The sequence below is a fragment of the Panthera leo genome, chromosome D3 (genome assembly GCF_018350215.1).
Source record: "Panthera leo isolate Ple1 chromosome D3, P.leo_Ple1_pat1.1, whole genome shotgun sequence".
Lineage (NCBI taxonomy): Eukaryota > Metazoa > Chordata > Mammalia > Carnivora > Felidae > Panthera > Panthera leo.
Window position 1 is genome coordinate 6643447 of NC_056690.1, and position 14645 is coordinate 6658091.

General features: G+C 63.3%; 2 protein-coding genes across 17 annotated transcripts in view; one reads left to right on the forward strand and one right to left on the reverse strand.

The window, feature by feature from the left end:
• PITPNM2 (phosphatidylinositol transfer protein membrane associated 2) overlaps window positions 1-10995 on the forward strand; it is a 144100-nt gene extending 133105 nt beyond the window's left edge. For 4 of the 10 annotated variants that reach the window (XM_042909970.1, XM_042909973.1, XM_042909972.1 and 1 more), the window contains 14 exons: window positions 71-288; window positions 692-870; window positions 1921-2091; window positions 2625-2774; window positions 3832-3996; window positions 4676-4837; window positions 5655-5803; window positions 6125-6241; window positions 6555-6671; window positions 6773-6921; window positions 7015-7164; window positions 7528-7711; window positions 7803-7931; window positions 8033-10995. In XM_042909970.1, the coding sequence (XP_042765904.1) occupies window positions 71-288; window positions 692-870; window positions 1921-2091; window positions 2625-2774; window positions 3832-3996; window positions 4676-4837; window positions 5655-5803; window positions 6125-6241; window positions 6555-6671; window positions 6773-6921; window positions 7015-7164; window positions 7528-7711; window positions 7803-7931; window positions 8033-8356 (2364 nt within the window). In that variant the 3' untranslated portion in view covers window positions 8357-10995. The remainder of the gene's footprint in view (window positions 1-70; window positions 289-691; window positions 871-1920; window positions 2092-2624; window positions 2775-3831; window positions 3997-4675; window positions 4838-5654; window positions 5804-6124; window positions 6242-6554; window positions 6672-6772; window positions 6922-7014; window positions 7165-7527; window positions 7712-7802; window positions 7932-8032) is intronic. The other 6 variants (XM_042909975.1, XM_042909977.1, XM_042909974.1 and 3 more) reach the window with 3 other exon arrangements.
• A 34-nt stretch (window positions 10996-11029) lies between these two features.
• Window positions 11030-14555, reverse strand: ARL6IP4 (ADP ribosylation factor like GTPase 6 interacting protein 4). 7 transcript variants are annotated; one of them, XM_042909984.1, is made up of 6 exons: window positions 14351-14555; window positions 13385-13558; window positions 12645-12959; window positions 12444-12561; window positions 11976-12045; window positions 11030-11896 (listed from the first exon to the last, which is right to left on the reverse strand). In XM_042909984.1, exons 1-6 carry the CDS (start codon window positions 14379-14381, stop codon window positions 11840-11842), a joined length of 765 nt encoding a protein of 254 aa, XP_042765918.1. In that variant the 5' UTR covers window positions 14382-14555; the 3' UTR covers window positions 11030-11839. The 7 variants fall into 7 exon arrangements, with proteins under 7 accessions (XP_042765918.1, XP_042765924.1, XP_042765923.1 ...); XM_042909990.1 differs by lacking the exon at window positions 14351-14555 and adding an exon at window positions 13818-14042; XM_042909989.1 differs by lacking the exon at window positions 14351-14555 and adding an exon at window positions 13773-14042.
• Window positions 14556-14645: the final 90 nt, after the last annotated feature.

Below are 14645 nucleotides of genomic sequence, written 5' to 3' on the forward strand. Positions count from 1 at the left end.
GAGGGAGGACACTGAAGCAGGGCCCAGGCCAGCAGCCACCGGGCAGTGAGCCTGCATGGGGCTGTTCCAGGACACTGACCTGCTGTCCCCGGGCACCCTGGTCGATGCGGCACATGGCGGCAGTGGCAGCGGTGGCCTGGAGAGCAGCCGGCACCTGAGCCGCAGCAACATTGATATCCCCCGAAGCAACGGTGTCGAAGACCCCAAAAGACAGTTGCCCCGAAAGAGGAGTGACTCGTCCACCTATGAGCTGGACACCATCCAGCAGCACCAGGCCTTCCTGTCCAGGTGGGTGGGGCCGGTGGGACCCAAGGGTCAGACCGTGAGGCCCATGGCCTGGTGAGGAGGGGTGGCTCCAAGAGGGAGGGACATCTCAGGTTTAAGGCTGTCAGCCAGGTCAGGCTGCTGGCCAACGTGAGGGTTGGGTGCCTCTGGGGTCTTGTACAAGCAAGGGCCATCTCGAGCCCAAGGGGACAGTTTGTCCAGGGGTGAAGCCCAGTCAGGGGGCAAAACCGACCAGGGACAGCTGTTCCAAAGGCAGCGGCATCCCTAGGGAGGTTGGGACCAGCTGTCACCGGAGGTGGCCACATCTGCAGGACAGCACAGGGGTCAAGGCTCGTTTGGGCCTGACGACCCCTGGGGGGCTTCCTTCGGGAGACCGAGCCACGCCCTCCCCGCCCCCCGTCTGCAGCCTCCACGCCAGCGTGCTGAGGAACGAGCCCGGCTCCCGCCACTCGAGTGGCTCCACCATGCTGGACGGCACAGGGGCTGCGGGGAAGTTTGACTTTGAGATCGCAGACCTCTTCCTGTTCGGGTGCCCGCTGGGGCTGGTCCTGGCCTTGAGGAAGACTGTCATCCCTGCCCTGGACGGTGAGAGCTCTGTAGGGGCAGGGCAGGGCGGGGGGTGCATGAGCTGGGTTGAGGGTCTCAGCGGAGCCCCGTCACAAGGCCATGGCCCCGTCCCAGGCCCGTTCCTGCATCAGCCTGCCTCATTTCTGCCCTCCGCAGCATAGGCTCGCTGCTCCCCTTTGCTCCTACTCTAGCAGCTCAGTCTCCAGCCTCCAGCCCCTGGCCCCTGCTGTTTAATCTTCAAGGCACCTCTGGGAGCTGAGGTCCAGAAGTGAAAGGGCTGCCCCGCGATCAGATCGGGACGGACCCAGTCTCCGGGGCCCAAGATCTTCCCCTAAGGAAGAGATCCTCCCGGGTGCCTGGCTTCCCGGCTTCAGAAGGGCCGCAAGCACGCTGCTCCAGAGCCCCTCCTCATGGCTGCGGGGAAGGGAAGAGTGACTTACTGGCCGAGCAGCCTATCAGAGCAAGGATCCCTGCACTGTATGCCCCAGGGGTCAGCCAGTGTGGCCAGGGAGCCCTGACATCCTGCAAGAGGAGACTTGCAGGGCTCGTGTTACGTCCCCAGGTCACAGAGGGGTCAACCGAGGCTCAGAAGGGTGTAGACGCTTGCCCAAGAGCAAGTAAGCGCTGGCTGATATATATGTAAGTGGACAGAGACTTAGGAACAGTGACATGGCAACGTTATCTGTAATCGGGAAAACCAGCACCATTGTAACGGTTTGTCCATGGAGGGGGCTGCAGCCGTTAAAGGGTCGGGTAGGACTCGCAGTGCCGGAATGAAGAACGCCAACATTTTTGTGTCAAATGGGGGGTGGAGGGGAGCTCGAAGACGGTATAGCACCTGTAACTGTGTGTGTGTGTGTTTAAAAGTGAGACATCTACTCGTCGGGTAGCAGCCCCACCTCACAGCCAGGGCTGCATCCACTCCGCTCAGTTTAAGGACACCTGGTTAATAAACGGTCAGACCCCAAATCGCGAGACATGCTTTTGGATGCTTCCGGACCCCCCACCCCTCGTGCTGCGGACCCCGGCCTCCTTAGGGCTCTGCGATCCCACCCCCGCCCTCCCCAGTTTTCCAGCTGCGGCCAGCCTGCCAGCAAGTCTATAACCTCTTCCACCCCGCGGACCCGTCGGCCTCCCGCCTGGAGCCGCTGCTGGAGCGGAGGTTCCACGCCCTGCCGCCTTTCAGCATCCCCCGCTACCAGCGCTACCCGCTGGGGGACGGCTGCTCCACGCTGCTGGGTGAGACCCGCGGGGGGCCTGGGCCCTGGGCGGGGCGCTCCTGGGGCCCCTGCCGGGTGGGAAGTCACAGCCTGCGCTCAGCTCCTCGGAAGCTGGGTCCCCGGTGTACCAGGTGGCGGGGGGGATTAGCCCCACACACCCCAGCCAGGGAGGGACGACGTGGCCTCACAGGTCAGGGCCTCACCCCAGGTGCCAGGAGGCAGACTGGGACCCAGATTCCCACCCTGTTGCCCAAGACAGAGCTGGGGACCTGGAGGGACCGTGTGAGAACCCATCGTGGCAGTGGCTGGCGAGGGGGCACAGGGATGGGAAGGGGCTGCAGAGTGGGTCTGAGCAGGGGACGTGTGTGAAGGCAGCCCATCGCCCGCTCCCGACCCTCCCCGAGAAGGCCCCTTCCCCCCGCCCCGCCCTCGAGCGTGTCCTGTCACGTCCTGGTCTTGAAGGAGCCCCACGTGTCTGTCGGAGGAGTACGTCTGGACTGCCCACGAGAGTGTCTGTTGTTGTCCCGTCTGTTCTCTCCCGTCTGCCTCCAGTTGAGACAGTGCAGAGAAACCCCGAGCTGGTCCTAGAGGGTGGGCCCCTGGCCCCTCTCCCCCCAGGAGACGGCTTCCTGGAAACCAGTATCCCCGTTCCCGCGCTCACCTGCCAAGACGGGCCCCGCCCGAGCCCGGACTGTGCTGAGTGTGTGTAACACCCCCATTCGTGGTGGCGTCTGCTTCGCTGGCTGACTGCTGGTCCCCAGGGGCTTTCCCATGCCCTCCTTGGCCACTTGGAGCCTGTGGGACCCTAGTGGCATCCCACAGAGACCAGACAGGACAAGTCTTAAGGATCAGGTCCCGGCCCCTCCTCCCTAGGCTCCCGGGAGCCTCGGAGCCCAGAGAGGGGACCGGCTCTCCCAGGGACACCTGGCACGGGCGTCAGTCCAAGGGCTCTGTCTCCCATTCGTGAGGCTGGTGGGGGCAGCTAGGAGATGGGGTGGAACCTTGAGCCTCATCCCACCTGCTCCCCAGGAGAAACCTCTGGTCCTGGGGAGGGTTTGATTCTCAGGGTCCCACTCCTTCCCTTCCCTGAGGGAGTCCCCATCTGCATGTGAGTTCTCTAGCTGAGCCCCGCTCTCCCTGCTCTGCCCTGCCCTCAGCCCAGGGCCCAGGTGAGCCCTCAGCACCTGCCTCTGTTCCCGGACACACACGCAGGGCTGGCTCAGCGTGGCCCATGCGGGAGACGTGCAGGGGTGTTGCCTCATCCTCAGTGCCCAGCATTGGGTGCCCCTGGGAGACCACTCGGGCCCCTGTTGCAAGTGCCCCTCAAACCCAGCTGCAGGGGGCCGCGGGTCACACCTGGCCGGGCAGAGCCCGGGAGGCTGGGAGGGCTGGACGAGATCAGGAGCTGTGTATTGGGTAAGAAGCGTGGCCAGGGGGGCTTGAGCCTGGCCGCCTTGCCTCCCTACCTGTTGTGTGTCTGTGTCGGTCCGTCTGTCCGTCCCTGCCCCGGCTCCGTACCCTGCCCTGTCAGCCCCGAGCAGTCAGGCCCCGGCATGCTTGGGCCTGCCCTCACTGCCAGTCGTGCTCAGATGCCACCGTTCGTCTGCAGTGGGAGGGGTTGGCCTTGCCCGCCCAGCCCAGGGCACACCGGGCCCTGCCTCCCACTGCTCAGGGCGCCGGGGGTGGGGGTGGGGGTGCTGAGCTGGAGGAGGAGTGCCTGTCTTACCCACTGGCCTCTCTGGTCCCTGTCCACCCACAGCGGACGCACTCCAGACCCACAGCACAGTCTTTCAAGAGCACGCAGCCCCCTCCTCGCCCGGCACAGCCCCCGCCACCCGAGGCTTCCGCCGAGCCAGTGAGATCAGCATTGCCAGCCAGGTGTCGGGCATGGCCGAGAGCTACACGGCATCCAGCATTGCCCAGAGTGAGTGCAGCAGCACCCAGGGCCTGCGCTCCCTGGGCCCTCCCCTCTGTCATAGCAGGGGTCTGCACCCTTCCCGCCCCCGGCCCCACCCCGAGATAGCGGGCAGTGCCTGGCGGGCAGTCGCCAGGGATGCCGCTAAACGCCCACAACAATCCCAAATGTCCGTAGCGGACTCGAGGGAGGGGGGATGGCCGGGGCAGCCCAGCGGGGCCAAGTCCAGGCGGCGCGAGATGGGCGGTACCATCCAGGCAGCTGGGAGGCGACGGGCCCCGGAAGAGGGGTCCTAACCCCAGAGGGCCCGGTGCTCCCGGAGGAGGAAGCTGTGGGCTGTTTCTGGACAAGCAAACAGAACCAGATAACCAGAGGGGCAGCTGAGGGGAGCTGGAGAGGCGAGATCTCGCTGCGGCCGCTCCTTTGCTGCTCCCCCATCTCAGAAGCTTCTCAGCAGCTGGAAGTGGAGCCCAGGTCACCCCCTCTCAGTTCGCCAGGGCCAGCCGCCCACTCTGTCCTCCTCGACTATGTGACTGCCTGCCTGCCTGCCTGCCTGCCTGCTCAGGGGCGCCTGAGCTGAGGCTGGCGTGGGCGTCCTTCTGTGAGGAGGGAGCCTGGCACTCTTCCCAGTGTCCTTCCTGGTGGGCCCGGCGTGGCTGACCCCTTCCTCGTTGTTCTTGCTTCTCAGAGGCCCCAGGGTCGCTCAGCCATACCCCCAGCGTCAGGCGCCTGTCTCTGCTCGCCCTGCCCCCCCCACCCCCCTCTACCCTGGGCCCCCACCCACAGGCCCAGCAGGGGAGCCCCAGCCTGGAGTGGGCCCCCCACCTCCCCGACTTGGACATCAGAGAAGGTACCGGGCGTCCCATGGCCTCCGCCCACACACGCTCGCCTCCTCTAACTGGGGTCACTCAGCATTTCCAAGCACATCTCACCGTCAGGCCCTACGCTCTGTGGCCTAACCCGAGAGCTAGAGGCTTGGGCTGGGAGCACTCAGGTCTGGGGAGGACGTAGAGGGGTTGACTGGGGGAGTGATGGCCAAGGGACTGCCTGCCTGTCCCATGTGGCAGGCCGCAGGCAGAACTCACAAGAGCCCTGACCCCCATCAGGCACCACTTACCAAGTGTCTGTGTGAACCTAGCAGAAAGGCATCTGATAACCCTTTTCTGGAGCTAGGGGGTTTCCCAGCCCCGAATGGGGGCCAGGACTCACACCCAGACCGTGAAGCTCAGCCTGCGGCTCACGGCAGGCCTTGCCTCGGGGTTCACCTCTGCAAAGTCTGTCACCAGCCTGAGGCCTGCGGGGCACATGGTGGGGGGGAGGGGCAGGAGAGCCTGGAGAGGACAGCAGCAGGGCCCAGGGCAGGGGGTCAACAGGATCAGCGACAGGGCCAGGGATAGACCTATCTCCAGACTGGGATTGTCCCCAGCCCCCTAACTCCACATGCTCCTCCCCCACCCCCGCACCCGGGGCCGTCTGGCTGCTTGTGCACCGTCCTGGAGTCCTGCACCTTCCCTGCTCCCCTCTGTCACCCAGCCAGTGGGGAGGAGGCTCGCTGTGGCTGCACCCCTTTCCCTGGTCAGAGGAGGGTCTAGTCTTTGGGCTGAGCCAAGCCTGCGGGGCCTGGGAACCTCCTGAGGTCCAGCCCGGTCAAGGATCCCTCCTGGCAGTTGCAGCCAAGTGGTGGGGCCAGAAGCGGATCGACTACGCCCTGTACTGCCCTGACGCACTGACAGCCTTCCCCACCGTGGCCCTGCCCCACCTCTTCCACGCCAGCTACTGGGAGTCAACAGATGTAGTCTCCTTCCTGCTGAGACAGGTATCCTGGGGCCCGCCGCTAGGAGCACTAGGGCCTTGCAAGTAGGACCAGATGACGCCACCGCTGACATGGCCCCATTTCATAGATGCGGGGGGGGGGGGGGGGGGGCGTGCTCCCATCAGACCCCAGAGCAAGCAGGATGGAGGAACCCTCGCAGACACGGGGATGGGGTGGCTGTTACTGAACATTCGTGAGACATGTGCATCTGGGGAGGACCAGGAGGCAGACTGTAGTGGGTTGAATAGTGCCCCCCGGGCCCCTCACAGGCTCCTGCGTTTCTGGTTCCTGAGTCTGCCCCATGGCCTGCTTCTTCCCTCCCAGGTCATGAGGCATGACAATTCCAGCATCTTGGAGCTGGACGGCAAAGAGGTTTCCGTGTTCACCCCCTCCAAGCCGAGAGAAAAGTGGCAGCGCAAGAGGACCCACGTGAAGCTGCGGGTGAGGAGGCCTCTGGGGGTCCAGGCCCCAAGGCTGTTGTCCTGTTAGATCCTCGAAAGAAGACACCATATCACAGATGAGGAAACCAAGTCGCAGAGAAGCGTGCTGTGTTACTTAATCCTCAGTCCGTGAGGTTGGAGCTGTTGCCCCCTTTATAGACAGGGACGTGCCAAGGCCGTGGAGGGCAGGTGGCTGAGCTGGACTCGAACCTGGGCCATCTTGCTTTAAGCCCGTGCTCACCCACCAGGCCCAGGAGATCCCAGCCACCCCTCCATCCCCTACCCTGACCCAGCCTCGCTCCTCCCGTCCCCAGAACGTGACCGCCAACCACCGGATCAATGACGCAGTCGCCAACGAGGACGGCCCGCAGGTTCTGACGGGCCGGTTCATGTATGGGCCCCTGGACATGGTCACCCTGACTGGGGAGAAGGTAAGGACGTGGGGAGGTGGCGGGAGCCCCTACCCTCGCCTCCCTCTGGCTGGGGAGGCCAAGGGCCCAGCCCCTTCGTGACCAGCCTGCCCGGCCCCCAGGTGGATGTGCACATCATGATGCAGCCGCCCTCGGGCGAGTGGCTGTACCTAGACACGCTGGTGACCAACAGCAGCGGGCGGGTGTCCTACACCATCCCAGAGACCCACCGCCTGGGCGTGGGTGTCTACCCCATCAAGATGGTGGTCAGGTACGTGCCTCTGGGGGGCGAGCAGGCCAGGCCGGCCACCTCTGGGGCAGGAAGAAGAGGGTCTGGAGGGTTCTGATGAGCTCCCCCTCCCAGGGGCGACCACACGTTTGCCGACAGCTACATCACCGTGCTGCCCAAGGGCACGGAGTTCGTGGTCTTCAGTATCGATGGCTCCTTTGCTGCCAGCGTGTCCATCATGGGCAGCGACCCAAAAGTGCGGGCCGGGGCCGTGGACGTGGTGCGGTGAGTGACACCCAAGGGCACGGTGGGTGGGCTCAGGGGCAGGAAGCTCCTGGAGGCCAAGTTGGGGAGGGCTCTGGGCACCCGAGCAGGGGCTCACGGAGTCAGCACCACCAGCAGCTCGCCGGGTGACCTCTTAACGTTGATGTCTCAGTTCCTCACCTGAGAAGTGGGGCTCCCGACAAGACCGGTTGTACTTGCCACAGAGGGCGTCAGACCGCGTGACCTGTGTGACCGTCCTCGTGGCTGTTACTATTTCTGCTGAGCCCAGAGATGCAGTGTCCTGCGGCTGGGCAAGGAGGCAGGGTGGCCCGGGAGGGAAGACCGGGCGGCCGTGGGACACCCAGTCCTGCCCCTCGTCGCCAGGCACTGGCAGGACCTGGGCTACCTCATCATCTACGTGACTGGCCGGCCTGACATGCAGAAGCAGCGGGTGGTGGCGTGGCTGGCCCAGCACAACTTCCCCCACGGCGTGGTGTCCTTCTGTGACGGCCTGGTGCACGACCCGCTGAGGCACAAAGCCAACTTCCTGAAGCTGCTCATCTCCGAGGTGGGTCCCAGGCGGCGGGGACGGGGCGGGGGCGGGGCGGGGGCGGGGCTGGGTGGGAGAGCCGGGCCACGCCCACACGTCTCGCCCACAGCTGCACCTGCGCGTGCACGCGGCCTACGGCTCCACCAAGGACGTGGCGGTCTACAGCTCCATCAGCCTGTCCCCCATGCAGATCTACATCGTCGGCCGGCCCACCAAGAAGCTGCAGCAGCAGTGCCAGGTGGGTGGGCAAGTCGTGGGGGGCAGCGCGGGCGGGCGGGGGCGGGCGGCCCCGACAGCCCACCTCGTGACGGCCGTCTTCCTCACCGCCCTCCTCTGCAGTTCATCACGGACGGCTACGCGGCGCACCTCGCCCAGCTCAAGTACAACCACCGGGCGCGGCCAGCCCGCAATGCGGCCACCCGCATGGCACTGCGAAAAGGCAGCTTTGGCCTGCCTGGCCAGGGGGACTTCCTGCGCTCCCGGAACCACCTGCTCCGCACCATCTCGGCCCAGCCCAGCGGGCCCGGCCACCGGCAGGAGCGGACGCAGAACCAGGCGGACGTCGAGCAGCGGGGACAACGCAGCATGAGCGTAGCGGCCGGCTGTTGGGGCCGCACCATGGCCGGCCGGCTTGAGCCAGGGGCAGCCGCGGGCCCCAAGTAGGACACCGTTAGCGAGGCCTTGTGGTCTCCGTGGTGCTAGGCCAGGGCGGCCAGCCCCGCCAGGAGGCCCGGCCTGGGCACACAATGTCGGCTGGAGACAAGCTTGTCCCAGGGCCTGGCGGAGGACATAGGCCGTGCCACACAGCCCTCCCAGCCCTGCCTCATGTCCTAGGGTCTGAGGGGTTCCAGCTTGCAGGAAAACCTGTCCCAGGATGACAGAGGGACCAGGACTCCCCACGTGGACTGGCCCGAAAGGCACTCCCAGACACTTGCCCTGCATTGACCTCCCAGCATCCTGGGCCCAGGCCCCGCCTGCCACCTCCCATCCACTAGCTCACCCTGACCCCCAGGTCCCCTCCCACTTGGTAGCAACTCCGATGGGGGACAGCCTGCTTCTTGTTAACTCTAGTTACTCAACTGTTCAACCTCACTGGTCTTGCACTGATTTTTGAGAGTGGAGACCCATTACCGTCTCCTGTGGCTACAGACCCGTTGACATGCATGAAACTCCAACGTTTGCTGATCTGGGACCTATTGCCACACAGAAGGCTCCAGGGTGGCAAATCCTTGTGCAAGCAGGAAGAGAAAGGCCATATCTTAATTTCTGCAGCTCCGCCTGGCCCGCCAACGCTGTGGCAGCCCCGGATCCCTACCCGTCTGTCCACCTGCCCCACCTGGAACCCAGTCTGGCAGCGAGGCTGGTGAGGCCCAGAGCCGGCTCCCGAGAAGCCACGCCTCGGGCTCCTGGGCCTGGCCAGGCCCGGCCTCCTCTTCCACTCCTCGCCTGCCATCAGTCAAGGCCACGTGCCTCGGCTCTCCTGCGTTTCTACACCTTTCTACTTATCCAATCTGATTTCTATGAGGTTTTTTTAAATGAGCAATCCTTGGCTGCTTCCTTTTCTTAACTCTTTCAGTACCAAGCGCAGCCCCTCCACATGAAAACACCCAGCACTGTGATGGAGTCCAGCCTGGTTCTGGGTCCCGGGGCCCTGCCCCCTGCCCACGCAGTGAGGTGTGGGGTCCCTGCCTCACCTGACCCCCATTAATTCCACTGAATTTCTACTCTGGGGTGAATGGGCACACACTTAAGTTTTTTTAATGCCAATTCCGTTTTGATGCCGAATCTAAGAAGCCACAATTTGCTTCGTTAGCTTAAGGGCGGGCAGCCACGACTTCATTCCCCACCTGTCAAGGACCACGATGTCCTGCACGCTGGGTCTGAGCATCAGCCCTCCCTCCCCAGAACCGACCACGATCTCAGCTATGGCGCTCGGCTCCGGGCGGCCCTTCGACTGCTCCTCTACCTTCTTCTACAAGGCGGGGGAGCCTGCCTGGCCAGGCTCCCACTCTGAGAAGCTGCTGCCAACCTGGATACGGCCTCGGGGCCCCATAGGCTGGGATGGGGAGGCACGCAGATTGATGTTCACATTTTCCCGTGTGTAGATATGTACAGCCAAAGGGTTGTGTAAATGTTCTGCAAAAGTGGGTCTATACAGAGTGAAAGCTATTTATTTTGTGCAGAGAAAAATTTCTGGAGGAATAGGACCTTCAGGGTTTGTTCATATTTAAGATGTAGCTTTTTGTTTTTGTTTCAGGCGTTCTGTATAAAGCAACGATTATTTTATGGACCAAGTTTTAATGTAAGTGTTGCAATGAAAGTGCAATATCTGACCCCCACTCTGCTCCCCGGCGGGAAATCGCTTGGCCCGACAATCACAGCCCCAGCGGGGGCCCCTGTGGCCAGTGCCTCCTTCTCTGTCGGTCCCATCTCACCCCATCTTGCCTACTGCCTCGGTGACCAGCCATCTGGAGAAGCACCTGGAAGAGCCTTGGGCCCACCTGCAATACAGGCTGGGAGGCCTCCTGGCCCGGGGAGGCCATGTGGGCAGTGGGCTCGGCCTCTCCCAGGGGGCAGCTCCCCCAGGCTCCGCGCTTCCCGCCTGCCTGCCCAGCCGCCAGCCATGCCAAGGACAACAGCAATAGTCCCCTGGGCCTCTCCCAGTGGCCCTTAGCCATAGATGGTGAGATGGGCAGCCCCCCCTCCCCGTTGACATCTCTCTTCTATATCCAGGTCTGCTTCCTGCCTCCCTTAAGATTCCTTTTGGCACATTCTCCTCTTAAGGAAGCACCAGTTTTTCAGAAACTAAGAGAGGGAGGGCAGAGTCCTTTAAAAATACCAAAAATGTTTACAGTGTTGGGTGCTGAGCTGCAGGGCTCAGGCCCGACCAGTCGTAACCAAAGGGTGAGGCAGGCCTTGCTGACTGCCACCCCCACCCCAGGCCTGTTAGAGTAGAAGCCTTAGTCCCACTCCCAACCCCACACTGAGCCTCCGCCCACCACCCCAGATCCAACCGCCTGCCTTCTCTTTGATTTCTAAAGACGGATTCAGCAGAGACCCCACCCCCAACTTTCCCAGCTCTTTATGAGCTGCCCCTCTACCACCCCACTCCCCACGCCCCCCCCCCCCCCACCTCGTTAGTTTTCTCGTCTCGGCCCCTCCTGTCTCTCTGTCTGGGCCGTGTGTGAGCCGTGTCCTGACTCGCCCCATCCGCCCTTGCTTTCCCTGCACCTTCGGGCCCGAGTGTGCTCTGTATACAGTGTCGTTGTCTGTTACACCAATTAAAGAAGCAGGAAGGCTTCCTTCTGGGTCTCTTTACTGCACCAGCAACCACAGAGCACAGGGTGGGGAGGGGATCTGGGGTGGGGGCACGGCCTGTCCCAGAGCTAAAGCTGTGGTGGGGAGAGGATGTCCTTCCCAATCAACAGTGCCTGCTACGCTGACTGTAACACCAGTACACTTATGCAAGCCTTCCCCTGCACCGGGCCTCCTCCCAGCCCCTTCCTGGGCATGAACTCGGTTCATCCTCACAGCAGCCCAGCCAGGTGGATGCTGAAAGCCTCTCTGCTCTACAGAGGTCACAGCTAGTAACGTGGGCCCGGATTCCCACCCCGGCGGCCCGGCCCCAGCACCAGGACTCTGAGCAGTTGTCATCTGCAGAATAAACAGTGCAGGAAGCAGCCTCCCTCCAAATCGGAGGGGACGGGGTTTAAAAGCCACGTCTCTGGGTTTGGGATTCAGCTGAGGGTCAGGGTCAGGGTCTGGTCTAAGCAGGCTGACCGGAGGATGAGCAGAGCAAAGGTGGCTGGTCTTCACGAACGTCAGGGTACACCCCACCTTCCCCCCAAAAGTCCCATAGGCCTCCTTTGTCCTCTAGAAGTTGGGTAGCAACCTTCCCTCCCTTCAGCACAAAAAGCCGACCTAACAAAGTTTCCAACCAGGGAACATTTAATATTTGGGAAGTGATGCTCTTGCAGGAGGAGCTGATGAGGCCAGTGACCCCGTCCTCACCCCCTGCATCTGAGAGGAGGCTGGGCCAGAGGCCAGTCTGCAGGAGGAAAGGCAAACAGCACCCACTGGGCTTCCTGCTGCCCACTCTGAAGCCAGTCTCCAGGCCACGCCACCGGCACTTAGCCAGCAGGGCCCTCAGGGCAACAGCCCTGCTCGCATCTGGAAAGCCAGGCCATCCCCTCGGGTAGCTTGCTGGAGAAGAAAGCGCATGGGAGGAGACCCATCAGAAACAGAGCTGGGCGTGGACCCCGGGCAAAGGGGTGACACAAACCTTGTTGATCTCTCGGTGTCGTTCCTTAGTTACGATTTCCTCTAAGACCTCGCCATCTCCCTTAATGAGCCTGGGGGAGGAGGGGAGAGGAGGCTGAGCCTCTTAATGCCAGAGCAACAGAACCAGACCCACCTGGCAAAGAGATGCCAGGGCGCAGGCCCCTGCTACCCTGAGCGGGTGGAACACAGATGCTCCCACCTCTCCCTCTCTCCCACCCTTGGGATAGTGATAAAGGCAGCTGGGTAGGGTCTGCCACCAGACCGGCCAACTGGCTCTTTGAAGACCTTCCTCAAGGCCCTTCCAGCCCCTGTAAGTGCTTGCTCTGGGCAATAGGGAGGAACAGCCTAAAAACTCCCAGAAATGAGTTAACTGCCCTTCTCCTGTCTTTGGCTTTTTAGCGCAGCAGCCGTCGCCCCTCCTCCTGAGAGTGCAGAGCGTGTGGGGCTGAGCTTTGCCAAGCGCTCCCACCTGGTGCGTCCTGTCTCCGGGTCCACCACCTTGCGGATGACACTCTGCCGAGCATCCCACTCCTCCTTGGTCATGGGCTTCATGGCCTGGATGCGGGACTTCTGTTCATCCGTCAGGACTGCGAGGGGAGTTGGCAGGGAGTCGGCAGCTGGGTCTCGAGGAGGGGGCCCTTCCCCTCCTGCACACTGGGAGGCACCATACCTGGGCCGTCCTCTTCCTCCTCGGCTGATCGGTGCCACTGGTCCAGCGAGGGTCCCGGCAGAGCCTCCCCCTGCTGTACCTTTGTCTTCTCCTTGCCTTTCTTCTTCAGCTTCTTCTTCCTTTTCTTCTTCTTCTTCTTCTTCCTCTTCTTGTCCTTGTGCTTCCCCCGCTTCTTCCGGCCACCACTGGAGGAAGAGGAGGAGGACGAAGAGGAAGAAGAGCTAGAAGAACTGGAAGAAGAGGAGGAGGAGCTGGATCGTGGTCTCCTCCGGGCCTTGTGCTTGCTTCTCTCTGTGATGCAGGGAGAAGGTGAGGCTGGAAGGCCAGGAGGGGAAGAGGTAAACCTTTATCCCCTGGCTCTGGCCTGTGGCAGGCTTAGGGGGACTACTGAGGGGTGAGACCCTCCAGGCCGGGCTTTCCAGCCAGAGCAGGGATCAGCACTCCCTGGAGAGGCACTTTCTGGGCTTCACCCTGTCACTGTTTGACCAGGAGCAGGGCAGCCAGGCCCCTATCTCAAGTCCTGCTGCTCAAAAAGCGCCATTACGTGCTCCCTTCAATCCTTACACAACGGGCTGGCCCAGCCCCTAGAATCTGAAGGTCTTTCGATCTGGATACGGAGGTCCTACATTCTGCACTCCTCTGACCACTGCTCACAGCCATGCAGGGACGCCCGCCCGGGCCTGCCCGCAGCTTCCTCCCTGAAGTTCCCACACCCCTTTCCCATTCCCTCCGGTCCTCACCCTCCGCCCCAGAGGAGATGGTGCTGGCCTTGTGGTCTTGGGATCTAGAAGCCGAGCAGGTCTTCGGGACATCCTTACTGCTCTTCTTCCTTCTCTTTTCGGACCCTCGCCCCCGGGACCGGCTTCGACTCCTCGAGCGCTTGCGAGAGCTGACGTGAGCCATAGCGCCGCGGGCTGGAGACGGGGAGACACGCTCAAACTGAGGCTCACAGAGCCGATCCCCAGACTGGGCTCCACGGGCGGCTCTTCTCGGGGCCTGGCTCTCGAGGGCCCACTACCCATCGCCACCCGGGGCAGGGACTTGAGGGGGTCCGCGGCCACCGCACGATCCTCACCCACCCCGACCCCAGGGGACCTCAGGTCCTGCGCCGACTCCCGGATCCTCTACCCCTTTAAGGGCTCGCCCCCGCCGGGCCGCTCCACGCCTGCGCACCGGCGCTCTGGCGCCCCTAGGAGCGGCCGCGGTCCCCGGCTGCCAGGTGCGTTCCGAATCCCTCCCCGCGCGCTCCTGTCCTCCACCCGCGCGGCCTCCGCCGCCTCGCAGCCTTGGGGAAGGTCCCCGCAGCTGCTCCGTTCCTTCCTCAACCGCCCATCGGGCGGGACCACCCGACCCGCGCCACGCCTTCGCGTGAGGAAGCGGCGGCGAGCCGACTTCCGGCCTGGGCAGTGCTCCCAGAGGCCGTCCGGCTGGGAAGCGAGGCGCTGCCTCTTTTAGTCCCGAAGCCCCAGGTTCCGCTTCCAGGGCTGCGGGAGAAACGGTGTGGCTCGCCCACCTCCGGAAGAGGGAAGCAGGGGATCCAGGCTTCGGCCGTGCTCCCCGCTCTTCTCAGACCGCCCTTCTCCAGCCTCCCTGAAGATCCAGGGAGGGAGGCGACCCGACCGTGCGCCTCTTTCCTCCTCGAGATGCCTGCCGTCCTGTCCACCCTGGCAGGCCGGGGGACACCCTAGTCATTCCAGCGTCCCCACCTGGTAATAGAGGTCGCGAACAAATAGCCATAGGGGCCGGAGAGATCGTGACAGTGAGCCAGGAAGGGACCCCTGTGAGGGAATGCGCCACAAGCCTGTCCAGCGTGAGCAGCAGCGGAGGCTCTGCTCCAGCTGATTTCTCCAGTGTGGGCTGGGGCCTGGTGTTCCAGACCTTCCCACCGTCCCCGCGAGGCCGGAACTCAAGATTTCCGTATGGGAACCCCTGGGTTTTCAGGTGTACAGCCCAAACCCATCACAGCTGCACTCTTCAGCCAACTTGGGGGCGGCCAAGTTG

What these genes read in the sequence shown, in the direction of transcription:
- ARL6IP4 (XM_042909984.1), bottom strand. Translation starts at nt 14,381, where the DNA reads ATGGCTATTTGTTCGCGACCTCTATTACCAG. An exon ending in CCGGAGACAGGACGCACCAG is followed by an intron (nt 12,046 to 12,443) that starts GTGGGAGCGCTT and finishes CTCCTCCCCCAG; the next exon opens with GCTCATTAAGGGAGATGGCG. An exon ending in GACACCGAGAGATCAACAAG is followed by an intron (nt 11,897 to 11,975) that starts GTTTGTGTCACC and finishes TTTCTTCTCCAG; the next exon opens with CAAGCTACCCGAGGGGATGG.